Genomic DNA, 22,422 nt, shown 5'->3' with positions numbered 1-22,422 from the left:
TTTTTTATACTAGAACATTAAAATAATCTAAAAGTATCAAAAATAAACATGGTAATAATCTAAGACTATGAAAGCCGCGGCAAATATATTCGAATGTTTCATTATTTAAAAAGTTATAATTAAAGCTTAGGTATTATTAAAACATGAACACGTAAAAAAAATAAATCCTGAAATGATATCTGATCACATTAAAAGAGTTGCTTTTATTAAGACTATTGGAACCAAGACTGAATACAGATATAATTCCGACAACTGTTTATCACACGATGCAAGGTGTGGGTGTAATTTTTTCTATGTTAAAACGTTGGCTCGAGTTAGTAAAATCACATATTTTGTTTGATCTTCAAATAAATTTCTAGGTTTTTTCTAACAAAAGTTTGAATATTCTTACAATCAAATCATCTGAGATTTTTTTTTCAAAAAGATTTTCTGAAGCAGATTGAAAGAACACTAAAGTCGAAATATAACAGACAATAATAAGGATTCCGTAGCTAAAATTAAGAACTGTAATTGCATGCACTGTTAAGATTACATTAGGAGGATAATGCAGAGTCTCACTGCCTAAAATTGGATATCTCCCATAATTTGGAATCTCTCCATTTATAATCTTAGCAAATCTCCAGTAAAGACTTCCTTCTAATAAACTTCCATGGCTTGACTGCTGGGATTGCCCTCCCTCAACATGCTATCAGCTTCCACTGCACTGCCTCTATTGGTTTTGGATTATAAAAGCTTCCAGTCATATAATCAATCTGATAAAAAAAAAAGAAAAAAAGATCATCACTCCTTTCATTACCGTTTAATTATAGATTTTAAGAGACAGGCAATAGCCCCCCCAGTATGGACACTCCTCCACATAGCGATTGACACCGCTTCAGCTATTCATCGTCTGCCGAGGTTTTGTTATCTTACCTTGTCCACAAATTTGTGGTGCCATTTCCACCAAAAAGAGAGAGAGAGAGAGTAAATATCACGGGACATGGGTGAATCGGCAAGACAGTCGGTCATAATCAATGAAAACGCTCGACAAAACTAATATTGTGATCAAATCCTTTATGAAGAAAGATACATTAATTTGTTGTGTAGTGTTATTCTTTCCGCAGAAGAAGAAGAAGAAGAAGAGCAAATGAGTGGTTCCTGCATCTTGTATTGTCTCCATGGATAAGCAAGGCTTGAAAGGGACTCATCCCTTTTCCATGGACATGGTGAAGCTGGCCTCCACTATTGATACAAGATGGTCCAGATCCTTCAATGGTGACAGAAACTTGAATACATGCAAACCCTATCCAAAGACGACTTTATGATGAACTGGATTTAGCTGGTGTGAAATCATGGGCCCGTCTTCAACACCATTCAATTTGTCAAGATGTTGGCCATCTGATCTAATTTTGAAACAAGTGATGATCTTTCCTTCCCTTCCATTACCATTCAAAGCTTTCAAGCCAACAAATTAATTCAAAGCATAAATGCTCTCCTTTTTTTATTCATAAAAAAAGGAGCTCCTCGCATTGGTGGATGTGGGAATTAAAGGGATCAGCTACGTACCGAGGAACTATTTTTTGTGGCATTGTTACGGATATAGGAAAGGGATGTCGGTGGCCCTTCCACCATGGAATTTTGGTGGATGTTTCTCAGTGTCCAGTCGTAAATGTCTGAGAGCGTAGTTTGGTTAAATTTCAAAATAATTTTTGGTTAGAAAATATATTAAAATAATATATTTTAAAAAAAATTATTTTTGATACTAATAATATAAAAATAAAAATAAAAATATTAATTTAAAATGAAAAAACTTTAAATTTTAATGAAAAATATGTTAAACACGCAGCTTTATTACAGTACCCGATAAAAGTTCAAACTACATTACCTAGGAATATTTTCTTTTAGGCGGAATTTCCCATGGATAATTGCTCGATCAGCAGATTTTTGGAAAACGTAGTTGTTTTTTCTTGATTTATGTTTACATATTTCCTTGATCTTCACCTCAAGTAATGTTAACTCTATTCATTTATTTTTTTTAATATGAAAAGTCTAAAGTTTAAAGAGATATTTGATAATGATAGCTTTTAAAAGAGTTTTTCGTGTTAAAAAATATATTAAAATAATATTTTTTTAAAAAATATTTTTGATATTAGCATATCAAAACAATTAAAAAATAAATAAAAAATTTAAAATAAAAATAATTTAAAAAAAATTAAAAGTTCAAGGAGGTATTTGAGAATACGATAATAATTATTTTTTAGAATGATTTTCACTTGGAAAAATATCAAAATAATATTTTTTAATATTAGCACATTAAAATGATTTAAAAATATAAAAAAATTAATTTTAAGTAAAAGATTTTTCATAAAAAATAATGCTAAACAAAATATTATAAAAAAAATATTTCTCATCAAGATTCTAATACCATATTAAAAAATCAATTCATTACAGTAACTTAATAAAATTCTAAAATATAATTTATATTACTTTTACACTACATTTGCTCTAACATATTAAGCATTAATAGAGTGTTTATTATGATATAAAATGATGAATCGGATATGATAGTTTTTTCTTAAGTTATTTAGTGTATTTTTAAACCGTATATAAATCAATTTTTTTATCTTATCCACCATTTTTTATATTATCCAATGCTACTCTAAAAGAGAAACTTTCGTCTTCACTGTAAATGATAAGGTAAGCTTATCCAGTTCTCCATGTAAAAATTATTATTTATGAAATGACAGTTCTACACTTCATATAAAATATATATTTTGTTTTAAATCTACTAAAGAGACCGTGAAAACTCGATTTTTTTTAGGATTGAAGGTGGTTGTTATTTTTATTGGATCTTGGCTTGATTTTAGGCCACGATTTGTGTATGAAAATGGAGTGCGGTTGGAGTTTTGGGACTGTGGTGGAAGCGAAAAGGAAAGAATATATTAGAGGAGAGAGGAGCAGCATGGTGGAGAGAGACCGTCGAGGATTTGTGTGTAAAAGAGCTGAGAGGTGGAGAGACTATCGGTTTAAAGTGGTGGCTGGTCGTTCAGGTTTTTTTTTGGATTGCTGTAAAGGCTACTATGGGGAAAAGATTTGGGTGGCATGAGAAGGGCAATAGATGTTGTGATTTGATGATAAAAGGACTGTAATTAATCGGCAGAGAATGTAAAGTGGTGGTGGTGGAGCTGCTATGTGGCTGTTGTGGGAACTGCCACCACGGTTGGAGCAGAGCAAGAGGATGAAGCCGGGAAGAGGAAGCTTAGGTCTGGAGGAGAGAGAAGTACCGACTAGGTTTGTGGTTGTTGTGGTGGGGGAATCATGGATTGTCGAATTCCAGCTAGGAAAGGGTCTCTGCTGGATTTATTTTGGAGAGTGACATATAGAGATATTATTATTATTATATATATTTTATTTTATCTAATATCTATCAAATATAAAATATGATATATAATATGTAGTTATTCTAGTTCGGTAAAATTAATATTATATAACATATTAATAATATAATTTGAGTTGTTTTTTTAAATATCTTTACTTAAAATAATATTTTATATTTTTTAAAAATTATGTTTAAATTCAATCTATCAAAATGATTTAAAAACATTAAAAAATTAATTTAAAAAAGAAATACTTTTAAAATATAAAAATAAATATTAATTAAACAATATAAAACCATGAGTTATAACTGCAACCATCATCATCGTTCGAGTCTCGTGAAGCTTCGGGTTGATGGGATTCAAGGGAGATCTTGACCGAGAACAAAACTACGTACGAAGATATGTATAATTTTGAGTTTTATGCCCCTACGTTACTGGAAGAAATATATCTTTATGTTACTTGATTTTGTATGTTTAATGAGAAAGGGAGTTTAATTGAAAAATAAATTGGGGATCAAATAATAGGTAATTAAATTCCTATATTATCAATAAATACATTGACACATAATCCATCCATGTTTCATAATTATAATACGCCTAAATTGAATTCATTTCACTGTTCTATATTTTTTATAATAATTGTTGATGATTCTAGAACAGCCAATGATATGATCATCTTGTTTCTTATTAGAAGATTAAAGTAACTACCATAGATAGGGCAAGTAGTCAACAACAGTCGATCGGCTGGATCCTCCTCCGAAAAGATTATTATCACCAACTCGAGATCGAACAATTTCCTTTTCTTCCTCGATCGAATGGTTGCTGGAATACATGCTGGTAATTTGTTTACTTTGCTCAATTCAAGCACTTGAGGTAGTATGTTTTAATTTAAAAGAAAATCTAAAACCTGATTAACTGTGAGATACGGGATGAATATGGTCAGCTCGGGACCTAAGAAATCATGGATTTTTTGGATTCCTGACGGGGCACAGGAACCCACTTTTTTTTGTTATTTATTCATTAAATAAAGATATAGAGAAACACAAAGTGAACTGAAATAATTGGTGACATCAATGTTAATTGGCTTTCCCTGTGGATGAGGCAAAAACCTCGAAACTTTACAAAGTAGATTATTTGTACTCTGACTCCGAAGTCGAAGAGTTTACATTTTTCCCAGGAACCCCGGAAAAAGAAGAGATTTTGACAGATGATGATGATGATGCGCGCTACCCTTTACTAATCTCGTAGCTATCTTTATTTATTTATCATACCATGACATAAACAGATAGGACCGTGATAAGTAGACGTAGCTTGACTTGATATTTATTGGCAAACCATGTCTCCTCGTGGCCTTCCCTGAACCTCATACTTTAGAATCTCAGCAAAAGCCAGTATGTGTGCTTATTGTAGCAGGACGCATGGCAGCCACCTTGTGTTTTTGTATGCCACTCTGTTATTGAGACCAAGTCCTCCTTCCTTCTCTCTACTTGTCTAAAAAGTAAAAGTCCAAGCGTACTTAATCGTCTTGCTTTGTTCAGAAGGTGTCTGCTAGTGCTTGTGCTTCATAGGATCAGCAATAGGAAGATTACTTCTTTCAGGGATTTAAGGGACTGTTAGGTATGTGGGTCTCTAAAATCTTCTTTTCTGTTCTTGTGTTTCTCTCATTTTTCATTAATGCTTTTAGCTGTAAGTAGATTTTGTTTGGATTTTGATGGTCTTTTCAAGGATATCTCTCCAAATCTTTCATACATTTACCAGAGACTTCTTGTTTTGAGATGATGGTCGTGTGATTTTAAATTCCTCTTTTGTTGATGTATTTATCCAATCTTGCAGATGAAATACAAATCATTTATCAGTTCTTATATTATTCCTTTGCCTTTTATTTTGGAAGAAAGTTTTATTCCTTTGTTTTCTGAGATTCAATCATATGTTGTATGTTCTTTGTATGCCAGGCAATGCTGGATTCATCCTATTAGGGTTTTTTTCTTAGAAGGAAGTGAAGATGTTTTAGTCCTTACTAATTACAACTACTATATTACTCGATCTTCTTTACCCCCTATACTCTAGGCAATGATGGTTTAACTCTTGAAGGAAAGAACCATTGTTTTCATGTGGATAAGTAATTAATCATTACTTTTCGCAGATCCATGTCCTTCAAGAGGACGGTAACATTTTTGGTTTAGCTGTGAAGACATGATTCTTCTGTCCTATGCTTGATTAATGTTACAATTGATGTCTTATAAATGAATGATTTAGCAGAATGGTCACCGTCAAACAAGCACATTACAATGTAATTTGGAATGCTTATGCATCATGATGCCTGGCAGCATACGGTTTCAGACTTTTTTTTCCTATGATTCCAAATAAATGGCTATAAACATAGGACCTGTGAATCTTTTCGCTGGGAAAGATTACTGGAGGAAGAGTGAGTCTTATCTTCACTGGTAGAACCTTGAGGAGGGGTTGGTAGGGCCATGACCCCCATTTTCAAAAACTCTCCTTTTGCTCTGAACCCCTTGTGAAATTTCCCCATCTCCACTGCTTGTTACCCTCTGTTGATTAAGCTTGCCATTGCACGCAAAAAAAAAAAAAGGTCTGAACTAGTTTCCACCAACTTTTCCAGAAAATTATATCTTATGCTTCATCATGTGATCATTGCCTCTTGACAGTCTACATTAATATATATTGACTTTATTGTTTTGTGGAGACAGAGTTTCATGTTTTGGATCATGGAGAGGTCTGACCTGGGCCTCGTTGGCATTTCAGGATTGCCCACTGAAGAGTTCATCCCGCAAAGATGGATACAAATGATAAAAACATAGAACCTGTAATTGATTTAGGATTTTCCCTGGGTTATTCCAATCAGTGCATTCAGAGAAGATTGAAGAATGATTCAGGTGCAGGTGCAAATGCAGCTTCAAGTGTAGACATGACATTTGTGGCCACCAATGCCCTGTCTGAACTAGTTTGGTCTCCAAAGAAAGGTTTGAGTCTTAAATGCGCCGATGGAACCTTCTCCAACCAAAAACCCTCTCTGTTACGGGGTGCAGGACCAAGTGATATGGTAAGTGGATCAAATGCTGACAAAGCTATCGGCAAAAAAGTTTTCATGACTCCTCCAGAAGAATCTGACGTGAGGAGTGAAGTTGCTGGAAGAGACAACCCCACAAAGTTCGTTACAAGTGATACAGGCCTATTTCCGTTGTCAAGTGAATCAAGGCATAAAGTCAAAATAGGTAATTATGAATTCCTTGCAGGTATAGTGTATTATGTATTGGTGAATGTCAACCTATAGAAATTGCTATCCAGTACAGATGAAACCTGTCTTACTTTACTGAAAATCTCTCATTTGGCAGCAACTGATGATCACAAGGAGGAAATGAAAACAGCAGTTGGGCTACCTTTTCTGCAGAAAATGGAGGATGCAAGAAACAATAAAGCAGAAGATATTTATGATCCGATCAATCTTCAAGTAGATGAAATATCTAGGACCTGGGAAACCAAATTTCCAAGTTTGTCAGGTGCTTGATTTGATCTTCTCAACTTAGTTTAGTTCCTACCTTTCTAAAATACACATCCACATAATAGTTTTAAAGAACTTCTGTAGCCGTTGCAACTGGAGTCCTAAAAGCACTGGATTATTAGAAATTACTTCGTTGTACTGTTCTGCATATTTTGTTTAAATAAATAACCTAAACTTGATGTGAGAGACAAAAAGATTCTACACGGTCCCTAATTGAATTGCAGCAGGAGAATCAAACATTTTATTCAAATTCTCTTCAGAGCTGTTCATCAATCTGCTTCCTTGTTATTTTATCAATATATTTGTTCTTTTTAGGTGCCTGAAGAAACTGGTTGTTCATGCTTCGATATTCTCATTCCTAACAGGACACTGATTTTTTCATTTTTCAATTTAAATAGATGAAACGAAACTGGATGTGGCACAGAATGGCCCAACTTCCAAGGAACCTAATGTCAGGATTGGAGGTGTTGGTGATGCAAGTCACACATTACAGACAGAAATTGTTTCGGCCTCGCAAGTTTGCTCTGTGGAAGAATGTGAATCTTATGACACTAATATGCAGAAAGCACCATTAGGAAGAGAACATTTTGAATCACCTTCATGCATGGAAAAAGAGAGAGAGAATAATATGGGGACTGGTCCCTACATCTGTCCTCTGGAAAAACTGGAGTCAACTGCAGAGAATGATTTTAAAACTCCACATAGTGAAAATGTGTGTGATGTGGCAACTGAGATTGTAGGATCACAAAATGCCAAGGAAGTCCGGAGTAGCTCTCAGCAGGATGATGAGATACTTCCTAAAGACAATGATTGTGCCATTAAACAGTCTCCCACATACAGCAGAACCCGGAGGTATCAAATGAAAGGCAAGGCTAAGGCTTTATCTGATGGAAATTTAAATGAAAGAATGCTGGACATGGATGATGACAGCCATGAAAGTGTTGAAAGTTGCAACAGTGTTGGGTTATTTTCTACTGGCAAAAGGCAACGGAACTTTGATCCACATTCGTATGTTGGGAGCAAAAGTATCAAAACAAAAATTCAAGAAAGTCCCGGTTCCTCGTCATTTGTTAAACATGATGGTTCATTCATGAATTGGATCTCAAACATGATGAAGGGGTTCTTAAAATCAAATGAAGATGAGGCACCTTCTCTTGCTCTTACCCTTGCAAATCTCAAGCATGGACATGAGGATCGTGATAAGAATCTCATTTCATGTAACAGAAATCAAGATCAAGGGTGCAAAACTATGGGATTTCATTCGCTTTTTCAGTCATTGTATTGTCCCAAGACAAAGGCTCAAGAAACTGTCGCTTTGAATGCCAATACTCAAACGGAAGGATCTAAAGAACTTGGGCTGGACAACAAGATCTGTGACTCTAATGCTACTCCAATAACCTGTCCTATGGTGACTGACAATGTGTACAAACGGTTTCTTCAACCAAATGAGAAGTTAAATGAGTCGACATCTGGAAATGGTACAGCTCCACCAGCCTTGACCAAACTTTTATCCACCAATATTGCTTCTGGTCAGGAGATCAGCGGGAGTAACTCTGCAGAGAAAAAAAATTCATGCAACATGGCAACTGATAAGGAGAAAGATGAGACAAGCTCCAATTCCTCTCGGGGTAAACGTAAGAGGAACGATGCTGAACAGCCATCTGAAGGCAAGGCCACAAATACTTCCGGGTACAGAAGTGACCCACTCACAAGCTTGTGGATAACTCGGCTTTCTCCAAAAACTTCTGGTCCATTGTCGAACCGGGATCTTTGCCACAGAAGAACTAGCGAAGCTCTTGATGGCTTTACCGATTTCATAAGGCTGAAGGCTCAGTGGCAGAATCATCCTTCTTCTTACCAAGACAAAAAAATTGTGGGGGCTAGGGAGGAGGAGCACTTCACTGAGGACCCGGTATGCATGCAAAATTGTGCCAACAGTACTGAAGTTTCATTTAGCATAAATAAAGTAAATGGACACCATGATGAGAAGTCCATGTGTAAAGTGAACTCTACCTTGCCTTTTTCAAGATTCAGAAATTCAGAGGCGATGGCTTCTGTCTTTGCAAGGAGATTGGATGCCCTCAAGCACATCATGCCATCATACGGGACAGATGATTCTTCTCATGGAAACCTGACATGTTTCTTTTGTGGCATAAAAGGTCACCATGTGCGAGATTGTCCAGAGATAATAGATAGTGAGCTTGCAGATATTCTAAGAAATGCTAATTCATTTAACGGAGCAAACGAATTTCCCTGTGTGTGCATAAGATGTTTCCAGTCAAATCACTGGGCTGTTGCATGTCCTAGTGCCTCTTCAAGAACAAGACATCAAGCAGAATATGGCGCATCTCTGGTCCATGAATCCAGCCCTTGTAAAATTCTGCTCAATCCAAGAAATGAAGACGATGCAAAGCAGTCAGATGGCAAGGATAGTCAATTGCAAGCTGCTGATGCACCTACAGTTTGCAATGGGAAATTGCATGAAGCTTCTGCCTCTAGGAAAATGAATATGAATATGAAACCGTTTGAGAGAGACACTGCTTCAAGTTCTGGGGAAAAGAAGTTGAAAGAAAACCAGGTCATGCCTTTGAGCATCAATAGCCAGATATTGGACGTACCCAAGGGAATTTTTGATGCAGTAAAAAGGCTTCGTTTATCTCGAACAATTATTCTCAAGTAAGTGATCATTCCAACTAAACTGTCATCTTCACTGTTATTATTTTTTTAGATCTTTCCTATAAACTGCCATGCAATAACTAAAGACATTTTAGCACTCGGATATCTGCACCCCTCTAATTGTTTGAGACATCATATACAGACAGATAAATTGCAGGTTGTTTTCAACCATATGGTTGAGCTTTTGTTTAGTTTAATCTGAAGTGTGGCCTGTTTATACCTGTAATAGGCTGTGTTTGTTCATCACGGCATCTTGTTTACTGTTGGAGTTGGGAAGACATGCTTCCAGTTTCCAGCATCTGATTTATTTTCTTAACTAGATAAACCAAGTCCGATGTGGGAATTTGTTTGATTGCGTAGAAAATCTAATAAACTTCTGGTACGGACATTAAAGCCTCATTTTCCTAAATATGAACCGAGTATGACAGATTTGAACCAGAAAATTCGTGAGCTGGAATTTTGAAATGCATTGGCTTGAACATCTGGCTTAATATTGGTCTGTCCATGCTTATTCTATCAAATCATCTTCTGCTACTTTCTCCTCATATTACCTTGGCTCATGATTTTGGCCTTTGCCTCCCACCTCGAAGTCAGTTCTTTTCAATTTTTCTTTTGCATATCTTACAAGCTTGTTTCTGCAACATGGTTTTATGTTAGAGAGTCTGGCCTTGTGGCAAGAAGATGGCATTTGGATAACCTTCTGAAGCAGATCAAATTGTAATCTGCCTGTAGTGTTCAGGACCACTGAAGGATGACCTTTTTTCTTCTTCTCCATAACTTCGAAATTTTTTGAACTTGAAGTGAAATCTGAGTGACCTTCTAGGAAAATTAATTCCAAGGAAACACGTGGTGAGGAGCTCAGGATAGTGAGTATGAGAATCCTATGATAGAAGTATAATGAGGTGACATATTTTACAACTTATGCAAGAAGGTCCAGGATCAGAACCAATAACTTAAATGTATTAGATATTGCATTGGTGAAGCATAAGAAGAAAAAAGAGAAATGATTGTTGCTGAAGAAGAGAGAGTGTCAGAAGAAAAGGAAGGATTGCAAGACATAGATTGAGAGTACCAGCCTGCATAAATCGTCAGAAGAAAAGGATAGTACTGTTTTTCATAGTTTGAATTGCTCGGATAGCTCTTTGCATACCTATCTTACGGCTCTAATTAATTTACTTCATGGTCAATATCAATGGGGGGTAAATTTTAGTTGCTCTTTTTTCATCTTCTGTTGGCATACCTCCATGCAAAATTTGAACAAAGAGGAGCAAATATGTGATAATGTGTTTGTGGCTTTTTTATGATAACTGCACAACAATTACATCAGCTACACTGCAATTGAAGGCAATCGCTGGTCATTAATTCTAGAAAAACTCAATTACAAGATAATTATAAATCTAGTCCTGCTTTCTCATTTATGATTTTCTCCCTTGAAAGTCCTACTGATCAACACCAATATGAACAAAAACTCAAAACTACTTTCAAGGAATAACCTTGGTTTTATCTGTAACATTCATCAAAGCTTGAGTTTTTCTTTTCTAGAAATTATTGTCGTAAAAGTTTTTATCCTTTTATTGATATTTGCTATTTTGCATGCGTTGGCACCAGATGGATGAATTCCCATACACCACCATCACATCTTGATGGCTTTTTCCTGCGCTTGCGGCTTGGGAAGTGGGAACAGGGACTGGGGGGAACTGGGTATTATGTTGCCTGCATTACTGGTAAGCCAAAATTGTTTACCCTGTCTCCTATCTATGATAAATGGAAGAGTTGCATAGTTGTCATTAATTAGCTTCCTTTTCTGTTGACGACTCACCCCCTCCCCTTTTTCCCCTGTTCTTTCTTTTGATCATACAGGAGTTCAAAGTCAGAGTTCAAAACAAAAGTTCAAAAATTCTATTGCTGTAATTGTAGGTGGCGTCAAATGTTTAGTTGAGAGTCAATATATCTCCAACCACGACTTCACCGAGGTAAAAGCCCGACTCTGAAAACGAATTCATGTTTTATATAATCTAGCAATTTAAATTTCAATCTTTGATCTATAGATTTCCAGCTGAATCTGCGAGCTTGATATCTTTATTCATGGACTGCATGTAATTAATCTGGCTATTTAAGGATCACGACTCATCAGAATATGGCCTTATGATCTTTCTTCTATTTGCCTATTTTACACTCTGAATCTTGATTCTTGTTGCATTGAAGTTTCCTTCATTGATGATTTATATGACTGAATCTGCATTTGCTTGATGGAGTCTCTTCATGAAGACAATTTGAGTTTTCAATGTTATGTTACTACATACTCTCACCTAAGTAATGTAGTCTGACACCTTCAAAATCATCTACGAACCCTTCAAACACAGCAAACCTGTTGTTTGTTAGTAGAGGAAGTCAATGACTCTGAGTTTCTTAATATATTATCATATATATAATGACTATTTAAGAATGGACCTTCAAGTTCCACAGGATAATATTTCCACCATTTTCTTTTTGTAGAAGTCGTCTGGTTGGGAGACAGTTCATGTTACCTTGTACCTGGGAAAGAAAGTGATTCTATTCGTATGTTGCTCTCATTTTTGCAGGGTGAGCTAGTGGCATGGTGGTGTGCAACCTTGAAGGATGGTGGCAAGACACCCTCCGAAGAAGATTTAAGATTGAAAGTTGAAGGGATGAAAATGTTACGGTTTTAGGCAGATATAGATTCAGGTGTCGCTTGCAAAAATACATAAAAAGTGAGAAGAACAAAGCGCTTGAGTAAGCTTTTGCATATAATGTTTTGAATTGCCATTTCTATTGCTTTTCATCTGCCCCTCGTAAACATGACACCATCGTCCAATTTCAAGTACGTTTGGCATGGAGGAATGGCTAGGGAAAGAAAGCTTACCTTCATATTTGTGCTGATATAACCATAGATTCTTTAATTGTCTCTGTGTGTGTGTTTTTTTTAATTAAGATTGATATATAAAATGATGTGTTTACCCTCAGTGACGACAAATACCTCTGTGACTGTCGTGTAAAAGACAGTGATTTGCAGACCAATAACATCATGATATAATTTCTACCATTAATACAGCAGCAGGTAAAAGTGAAACATACACATCAGCTGTTAATATTAAGAATATTTTAATGCCAAGTTGATGCAATAATATGTGAGATGCTTTGGCGATAGAGTAACGGTCCGTTTGGAATTACTTTTTTAAAATGTTTTTTATTTAAAAATATATTAAAATAATATTTTTTTTATTTTTTTAAAATTATTTTTAAAATTAACGTATCAAAATAATTTAAAAATATTAATTTAAAGTAAAAAAAATAAAAACAAATTTAAAGCTGTGTATTTTATATGGTAGCTGAACCCTGACTAACCCACACCATTATTATTGATTAAAATTATATATGCTTTTAATATAAAGCAGGACGGAGCCACAACGTAAATCATGTGAAAACCACGTCTCAAAAGCAGCTTTTTTTCAGCCCCCTATTTTCCTTTATTTTTTTGGATTGGACCCTTTAACTTTTTTAGTCTTACCTTTGGTTCAAGAATTTATTTTGTACTTTTTTCAATACATGAATTTGAGTGAGGAGAGAAGCTCGTCGATGAACGGTAAAGAAAAAAGAAAAATATTAGGTGGCCACATTCCGATAAAAAAAAAAAAATTCAATCTAAGTGTCAATATCTCTTATTGTGTTTTTAAGCTTTTATGGGGTCTGGAAAAGTTTGAAAAAGAATTTTTTTTTCTAGTTTGGTTTTGTTTTTTAGACCGATTTAGAGGTATTTTGAGTTAAAAAATTAATTATAATGTATTTTTAGGTGAAATATATTTAAAAATAAATTTTTAGATTAAAAAAACTCTACCACCTCTCCATTATTCAAAAACTAGCAAATAGACAAAGAGTCGTTTATTTTTATTTTTCTCTTAAAAAAAAGGCCAACATAAATTCATTTGTAAATCAAACTAGAGTTATATAATCTAATATGTGAATTTTATTTATTAGTATTACCGATTTATTTAATTAAATATACATTAACTGTTTTGTTTACAATACAAAATTTTCTTCTAGCTAATTTTTATTTTTTTAAGAAATAGCTAGATTTTTATATGAACCAAAATGTTGCACGTGTAAATAGGTTACTTACAAACGAAGATAGATGAGATCTTTCATAAAAGAACCATCAATTATCAATGTGTAGAATATTATTCCAACGGTCCAGATGTATCGCATACATCACCCACTTAGGCTCTTACTTTAATTATCTATGCAGCGGGCCCCCCACCCCTAATATTTTTTTAAACCCCTAAAAAATATGGTTATTTCATTTCATACCCATTTATTTAAGTTTAATTATATCTTCATCTTTTTTTTATCTTCATATTGACCCTTACTCTGACTCGCTCCCGGTGGGATGACATTGCCCTTTTTTGTTTTTACTATATGTTGTACCAACATATTTTACACAAATTCCTTTTTCTTGAAAGGCCTTACCCTACACCTCCAAATACTCTATAGAACTCGGTTGCGCATTGAGTTCAAGCGCTAGTGAGTCTATTAAGATATTAGACTCAACTATATTGGGCTCGGCTATGCCCTAAAATCAAGTGTCAGAGATCTAGCGAGATGTCAAACCCAATCCTATTGAAATCTGCTACACGATAAGCCCAAGCACCTATGGATCTGCTAAGATGTCACACCCAACACCCAAACTATATTATAGTTAACTTGATGTGAATTGGTTTATTTAATAATTCCAAAGGAGACCTAAATGACCGTTTTTTATTTAAAAACACTGATGTTGAATGATAAAATCAGAAAAAAAAACCAATAAGGCAAAAAATAAAAGAGAATGTCGGGCCACATGAGCATTTTATACTCGTAACTCCGGTTATTAGACTGAAAATATCGTACATGGAAAAACAGTGAAACTCAATCCCCAACAAATATAACATCGAATGATGAATTATTACTATCACTATTACTATTATTATCTTTATTATTATTATCATTGCTATTATTATTATTATTATTATTATTATTATTATCATCATCATCATCATCATTACAACTATCATTATCATGATCACTATCATTATTATTATTAATAAGTAATATCATCATCATTATTATCGTCATCATTGTTATTATTATTATTATCATGATCATTATCACTATCACTATCATTATTAATAAGTAATATCATTATCATTATTATCGTCATCATTATTATTAATATTATTATCATGATCACTAGCACTATGATTATTATCAGTGTTATTATCGTTGTTGTTGTTATTATTGTTAATACATTTTTTTTTTGTTACAACTACTAATATTACCTTTGTTTTTATTTTTATCACTATTATAATAATAATTATTATTATTGTTATAACAATTATTATTATTATTATTATTATTATTATTATTATTATTATTATTAGTACTACTATTATTATTAGGGGTGAGCAAAAAAACCGAGAAAACGGAGAAAACCAGAAAAAAAAATAACCGAAAAAACCGAACAAAAAAAAACTGAATTAACCGATTAAAAAATCACAAAAAAATTCCGGTTCGGTTCGGTTTCGGTTTCTAAAGTCTGAAACCGATTGAACCGAACCGAACCGGTTCAACCAGCCAACACTTAAAAAAAAGTAAGTATAAATACAACATTTTCTAACCCTAAAATCACTTTAGCCATCAACCGCCCCTTCCCTCCCTTTAGCCCTCCCTTCCCCTCCTCTGCATATCCCCCTCCTCTGCATATCCCTCCCTCCCTTTAGCCCCCTTTCTCTGCATATCCCTTTTAGCCCCCCCTTCTCTGCATATCCCTCTCCCTTTCCTTTACTCTCCTTTGCTTTGATTTTTCTCCCCTCCCTTTACTCTTTGTAAACCTAAAGTTACAGGCTTTATGGGGTGCATGCATGATATGGGTAAGTGTCAAGTTGTGGATTTTTTTTCCTTTCATTCCCCCTTTTTTTTCCTTGTTATCTTTTGCTGGCTTGTGTGGCTGCTGGTTTGGACAATTTGTTCATACAAGTTTCAGCAAACAAACATGACATCTTTTCTTTTTTATGCGTAGCAGAAGCTTTGGATTTGGAAGCTCTTGTTTTAATTGTGGGCGGTCGGGGCACAGAGCATCAAAATGCCCAAATAAGGAAGATTTTTAGTTGCCTTCTTCGACGTAGGGATTAGGGATTTTTTTGGGACTGTGAACAAGTTGGAAAAATTTCGGTTTGAACCGGTTTGGAAGAGAAAAAAATCGAACCGAACCGAACCGAAATTAATCGGTTTGAACCAGTTTTCGGTTCGGTTCGGTTCAAAAAATTAAAAAAAAAATCGGTTTGGTTGTTTATTTTGGTTCAAAACCGGACCGAACCGGAAATGCTCAGCTCTAACTATTATTATTATTATTAACTACTACTACTACTACCACCACCACCAACATTATTATTATCGTTTTATTATTGCTACTTCTATTGTTACTATTACTACCTTTATTATCATTGGCCTTATTAACATTATTATTATTATCTATTACCATCACTATTATCATTGTTACTACTACTATTGCTGCTACTACTACTACTATTATTATTATTAGCATTAATACTATTGTTGTTGTTGTTGTTGTTGTTAAAATTATCATTGATATCATTATTATTATTTTGAGTTGTTGATTTTATTATTATTACAATTGTTATTATTATTACTATCACCACTACAATTATTGATATCATAACCATAACCATCACAACCATTATAATAAACTACTACTACTATTACTATTTTTTTTATCGAAATGTAAAAACTACTACCGCTATTATTATTATTGGAGGTTGTGGTGTTATTATCATTATTATTAATAATATCCTACTAATGTTATCATTTGTTACTATTATTCTTTCTGCTTAGCAATATCAATATTGTTATTATCACAATTATTACTCTCATTACCACTATTATTATCATAAAAAACTACTACTATTACTACAATTATTATCACTATTAGCAGTGTTATTAGATTGTTTTCATTATTACTATTACTATTAATAACATTATTATTTTAGTTATCATTATTATTATCATTATCATCATCATTGTTGTTGTTGTGCTATCACAATTATTATTATTATTAATATTATTATCACAATTATTATCATCATCACCACTATTACTATCATAATAAAATATTATTATTATCATTATTATTAACATTATTATCACTAGTAGCAGTATTATTAGTATCATTATCATTATTAATATCATTATTATTATTACTATCATTATTATTATGACAATCATTGTAATTATCACTATTAGTATTACTACTATCACCACTACTACTATTACTACTATCACCAATACTATTATTACTACTATAACAAAAATCATAAACTTGATTTAAAGGATAAATAAAAAATCATAAAAACTTTAGGATAAAGAAAACAAATAAGAAATCAAAAGAAGAAAGATCAAATTGAAATTATTATTATTATTATTATTATTGAAAAAAATCATAATCTTGATTTGAAATATAAAATTAAAACCTATAAAAACCTTGACAAAAGAGCCAAGGATAAAAAAATCAAAAGCAGAAGAACTAAATCGAAAAATATTATATATATAAATTAGAATTAAAAAATTAAATTGACAATAAATAAAACTCTAATAAAAGAGAAAAGGACTAAAATTAAAAATCAAAATTAAAATGATGGATTTTGAAACACCAACAACAAATAGATCAACAAAATAAAAGTAAAAAAAAAAACAAAATCAAAATAATAAAGACCAAATTTGATAGACAAAAAATTTAAAGGAGGATGCAATTGCAAAAAGAAAAAAGAAAATTTGAGAAATGAATCAAAATAAAACAAATAGATATTAAAAAATCAAGGAAAAAATCAAAAGAAAATGAACTTGAAGGGCTAATATGAAAATGTAAGGGGCTATGCACAATTTTTAGAAGGAAAGAAAGAAAAGAAAAAAAAATATCGGTGACTCATCAAAAGTCCGACGAGCACACGCGTCTCACATAGATGAAGACGAGGACAAAATTAATCTAATAATGCGATAAAATCAATTTTTTTACCATTATATGCAACAGCACGCATTGCCCAAAAGAGGCTAACATGCTCATATGTCAGCTTTTAATGTTTTTTTTTTAAACACCGTCCTACCTTTAGAACCCAAGAATTATTAGGAGAAAAAAATTACAATTATAAATTAGCCCCTAAAAATCAAGCTTTAAAAAATCTGAATCCAAAAGTGATAGAATAATTATACTATAACTAAAAATACAAAATGCCAAAAAAACCATAAGCCATAGTTAACTGAAGGGCAACAGAGTTATTTAAATGTACACAAGATTAATGAAAAAATCAAGACACCCCCTTAGCGATTCACAAATGATAAATGAACTAAAAAGAAGATCATTTTAATCTATGAAAAAGCATTTTAATGAGATTTTTTTAAGAATAAAGTTATCAATTCATTATTTTAATCCACGATAAACAAAGACACATGCATGTATAAAAGATATTCCATATACTTTAGCTTTTATTTTATTTAATAAAACGTGAAAGGATGTGCATCAAATCAAAGAAATGCTTCTTCTTTTTTTGTCATGTGGGAATCGATAAGCATATAAAAATTTATCCATCATCCTTTATTTACAAAGACCCACAAAGTCACATGCTCGTTTTATCATGAGATGAGCTCCATCTGTAATCGGTAAAATCATCTAAAGCCCGGCAAACTATCTCAAATCTGCAGTGAAGCCTCCTCTAAGCTTCAACAAGATGCAGTCAAGTAAGCCTTCTTTTTTCTTTTTCTGCGTAATCTCTCTGTCTGATCGTTTTCTAGTAAGAAAATAAGCTTTGACGACAGTTCCTTCCTTTCTTTTAGATAATAATAACGGCCATGCCAAATTGACAGGAGTTCTTGCCGCTTCCTTAGTGGGTTTCATCAGTGCCGCTGCTGCTTGGACTCTCGACTATCGGAGAAAACCAAAAGCTAAAAGAGACCAGCACATCATTCCAGGCTTAGTCTGGAAAGAATTTGGCCGTTTGGAAAATCTTGAAAGATTCTCCGATTATGTTGGTAAATTAATTCAAGTAACTATAAACTGTTTCAGTTGTATTACTTTTTCTTGACAAATAATGTTTTTTTCTCAAGAGTCAAGAAAGAAGAAATTTTACCCATTTTTCACTGTACTGGTCTTTGTAGCTAGGCAGATGGGATTTGCAGATGCAGATGAGTGTCCACGGCTATGCAAATTGGCTTATGATTATCTGAAAAGATCTGAAGGGTGTGAGAATAACATATATGACTTTTTTGCTGGTGCACCAGAGTTACAAACTTTTCTGTACGTGAAGCTGATGGCGGAATTTGAAAAATGCATCCTCACTTATTTCGCATTTCATTGGAGCAGAGCATCTCTGTTTATCGGTCAGGTTTATCATCAATTTTCAGAACCAAATAATAAAAAGAAAAGGAACAGTACCTTTTATTTTCTGTTTCTTGTCTTTGTTGTCTTATGCTCTTTACTCTAATTTTCTGCATGGATGGCAGGTTATGGATGTTGAATCCGTGAGGAAACCAAAGCGCAAAGGGTTTGATGACAATGACTTGTAATATTATATTACTTGGCCTCATTTTTTTTATTTTTCAATTCACCCACTTCCACTTGGCCTCATTTTTCTCTTTTATGAAGGGCCAGAGGTGCCGTGGTTTTTCATTTATACCACACCAAACTTTATGGTTTCAGGAATCGAATGGATACTTTAAATTATCGTCATGGTTTTAATTTTTGTGGGTTTTGGCAGAAAACAAAGATTTGAGAGGGTGACCGAGGAATTGAAAGTTACAAGGTTATTTTCTACTCTAGTTGAGGGATTGAAAGCAAGCGGCCAGGGGGAATCACATTGTACGGAGGTCATGGTGCCGGTGGCACTGAGTGAGAGAAGTCCGGTACTGCTACTTATGGGTGGTGTTATGGGGGCTGGCAAGAGCACTGTCACCAAAGATATTCTCAAAGAGTATGGATTTATCAAATTTTACCTCGTAAACATTAAAAATAACTTTCATGATTTTTCTATGTTGCGTATTATATATATATATATATATATAACATGCATGAAAGAAGAGTATCAGCTACCCAAAAAAACGAAAGAAGACTTTAAGAGTAATAGGGCTTGAACATGGGGATTTTTAAAAAAAAAAATGTAATTTGCTAAAATTTTTGGGACAATAATATATATATATTAAAAAATTATTTGAAAATTAACAAGTTTGAATATAATCGTGTTTGAGAATATTATTTTTGTATACAACCACTATTTGAAATAGCAATCGCGTTTTAATTTTTTTTTTTGTTTAGTTATATTTCAAGACATGTTCTTTTACAAATTAATTAATCTTAATAAAAATTAACATAGAAATATCTTAACGAGACAATTCTAACTATACCTTAAAAGAATACAAAATGATGTTGTAATTAACCCTAAACTAACCTAAGAAAAACCCTAATAAATTACGATCATGTTTGGTGATCTTTTAACGTGTGATTAGAATCGTCTCTCAAGATCTTTCTAGCGATACTGAGTGTGTCAAAAATGAAACTTCAAAATATCTTCGATGACTCGTTCTTTCTTAAACATTGGATTTTAAATCTTATTTATTACTCTTTATATTTTAATAAAAATTTAAGTTGATTTTTTAAACATGTTAATTAAATCAAAAGACATAATTTTCAAAACAATTACTATTTGTAACAGCAGCTATGTCAACCGCTATTTTCAAAGTGATTGTGCTATTTTTTTTTTTTTTTTTTTTACTTATATTGCTTTCTTGGAATTTTTATCAAGTTGTGTTAGAATTCTATAATACCCCTTCTAAAATGCCAATTATCTTGTCGAAAGAAAATTTAATTTACGTACGGAGTTCGATAAACAAAGGGGCACGGAGTAAAGATAATTGAATTTTGCTTTGGAAAATAGTGCATGCCTTGTGATTGTGATTTGATGGGACACTGATCAATAAATAATTGGGCAGACCGTTCTGGTCAGGAGCAAAGGCAAAGGCGGTTGTGGTAGAGGCTGATGCATTCAAAGAGTCGGATGTCACCTACCGAGCCAATAGCTCCATGGGCCATCACGATGACATGCTTCAAACTGCTGAACTGGTAAAGAATCCATCCCCCCCTCTTTTTTTCCACCTGGGTAGAGATTTTTAGCTTTAAAAAACAAAACATTCCAGGATCAAAAGTTGAAATCAATCCCATTCTGTAATTTATCTTATTGTCTGTTATAGGTGCACCAATCATCACTCCTAGTAACTGCACTGAATGAAGGACAGGATGTAATCATTGATGGCACCCTTTCATGGGAGTCTTTCGTGGAGCAAACAATTGCCATGGCTCGTAATGTGCACAAATGTCGTTACCGAATGAGACCAGGGTACCAGGTTGCTGAGGATTGGACCGTTGATGTAAATTACTGGGAAAAGGTAGAGCAAGAGGAAGAAGACCAGCGATTAAACAACGAGAAAGGAGAATTAACTGGCAGGAAACCATACAGAATAGAGCTGGTTGGAGTTGTCTGTGACCCTTATCTAGCTGTTGTTAGAGGCATCAGGTAACAATCGAAACATGATAAAACTAGCTGTGTAGTAATCAACATCATTCTCGTTTATTGTCGTACGGTACATGGTAGTAATGAAAGGGGGTATGTTTTTCTGGGATTTTGAACAGGAGAGCTATAACGACAAGAGGGGCAGTGAGGGTGGATTCCCAGTTAAAGTCCCACAAGAGATTTGCCAGCGCATTTGAAAGATACTGCCAACTTGTTGATAATGCCAGGCTTTATTGCACCAATTCAGTGGGAGCACCGCCTAGTGTAAGTACGACTCTTCCATCAGGTTTATCCGCCATGCATCCCGTGCTTCTTCTCTTCTTTCTCGTAGTGCCTGGCACACACAAATGCACAACGCCTCAAATTTCATGACAGGGTTTGTCAAGCATGAACGTGGCACCTCTGAAACAACACATCGATTAGCGAAGAGAGTCTGCCAACTACCCTTGAGTTTTTGTCGGGCCACCATGCTATTTGAGTCACTAGTGTCGAAATCTATTGAAATAAATTAGACCCATCACCCATCTGTCAGTTCTAAGAAAACTGGTAAGTTTGAGCTTGGAATCCTGGATTGTGGTCCCCTAGATGCACTATTCTGTATCTCGAGGCCTCGACAAGAAATGGACCTCGAACACGCATTATGTACGAAAATTAGCCCCACCTTCCGGACCTCGTAGCTCAGAACTAGCAGCAGTTACCTTAGTTCTTGCCTGTAGATTTCCGTACTGGTATCGATTCAAAAGACAAGTAGGGACTGCATTTTTCTTATACACTGACTTTTTGATTGGCACAAAATGAATGCAGCAGATAGCATGGAAAGATGGCGACAACATGCTCCTGATTAATCCAGAGGGGTACAAATGCTTGACAAATGCAAGCAATTTGAGGGCTGAAGCAGAATCCATCTACGAGCTTTACACAGACCCAAGCCCCATTTTCGAGCCGGGCTCTTTTTGGAAAGACATCGTCATGGATCCTTCCAGGCCCACTGTTCAATCGGAGCTCAGAACCTCTATTCTAAACATCGAAAAATCATGATTGTGCTTTCTGCCAAATGGATGATGCTACGCTATTAACTTCGAATTATTTTACTCTTTTCGTGAAATTTAACCTGTGTTTATATTAGTTTTAAAAGTATATTTATTTATTTTTTTAATTTCTGGTAGTAATGATGTTAAAAATTTTAAAAATATATTTTTAAATAAAAAAACATTTTTAAAAAATATTAACCACACCAATACCA

General features: G+C 33.9%; 2 protein-coding genes and 1 long non-coding RNA gene across 7 annotated transcripts in view; 2 read left to right on the top strand and 1 right to left on the bottom strand.

Annotated features, from left to right (window-relative positions):
- Positions 1–443: 443 nt before the first annotated feature.
- Positions 444–1,607, bottom strand: LOC112328351 (uncharacterized). The gene is made up of 2 exons (XR_002983136.2): positions 913–1,607; positions 444–752 (listed from the first exon to the last, which is right to left on the bottom strand). It is a non-coding gene; the product is annotated as an uncharacterized LOC112328351 (long non-coding RNA).
- Positions 1,608–4,459: 2,852 nt separating this feature from the next.
- LOC7473452 (uncharacterized) overlaps positions 4,460–22,422 on the top strand; it is a 31,309-nt gene continuing 13,346 nt past the window's right edge. The window contains exons 1-7 of one of the 5 annotated variants that reach the window (XM_052455176.1): positions 4,460–4,973; positions 6,068–6,613; positions 6,713–6,877; positions 7,278–9,555; positions 11,164–11,279; positions 11,416–11,528; positions 12,138–12,246. In XM_052455176.1, the coding sequence (XP_052311136.1) occupies positions 6,154–6,613; positions 6,713–6,877; positions 7,278–9,555; positions 11,164–11,279; positions 11,416–11,528; positions 12,138–12,245 (3,240 nt within the window). In that variant the 5' untranslated portion in view covers positions 4,460–4,973; positions 6,068–6,153 and the 3' untranslated portion in view covers position 12,246. Of the gene's footprint in view, positions 4,974–6,063; positions 6,614–6,712; positions 6,878–7,277; positions 9,556–11,163; positions 11,280–11,415; positions 11,529–12,137; positions 12,551–22,422 lie in introns of those variants that run through there. The other 4 variants (XM_024606223.2, XM_024606221.2, XM_024606222.2 and 1 more) reach the window with 4 other exon arrangements.
- On the top strand, positions 18,157–22,284 carry LOC7473451 (calmodulin calcium-dependent NAD kinase). Its single transcript, XM_002312536.4, has 9 exons — positions 18,157–18,357; positions 18,454–18,648; positions 18,775–19,001; positions 19,120–19,178; positions 19,374–19,586; positions 20,602–20,731; positions 20,860–21,182; positions 21,299–21,443; positions 21,984–22,284. The coding sequence occupies exons 1-9, from the start codon at positions 18,348–18,350 to the stop codon at positions 22,215–22,217; spliced, it is 1,536 nt and encodes a 511-aa protein (XP_002312572.4). The 5' UTR covers positions 18,157–18,347; the 3' UTR covers positions 22,218–22,284.

This window comes from Populus trichocarpa, chromosome 8 (assembly GCF_000002775.5).
Source record: "Populus trichocarpa isolate Nisqually-1 chromosome 8, P.trichocarpa_v4.1, whole genome shotgun sequence".
In the NCBI taxonomy this organism is placed as follows: domain Eukaryota; kingdom Viridiplantae; phylum Streptophyta; class Magnoliopsida; order Malpighiales; family Salicaceae; genus Populus; species Populus trichocarpa.
The sequence above is the reverse complement of the archived record's forward strand: the minus strand, read 5'-3'. Positions and strand labels throughout refer to the sequence as shown.

Coding starts and splice junctions, on each gene's coding strand:
- LOC7473451 (XM_002312536.4), top strand. Junction 20,732..20,859: donor TGCTTCAAACTGCTGAACTG/GTAAAGAATCCA, acceptor TGTCTGTTATAG/GTGCACCAATCATCACTCCT. Junction 21,183..21,298: donor GCTGTTGTTAGAGGCATCAG/GTAACAATCGAA, acceptor GATTTTGAACAG/GAGAGCTATAACGACAAGAG.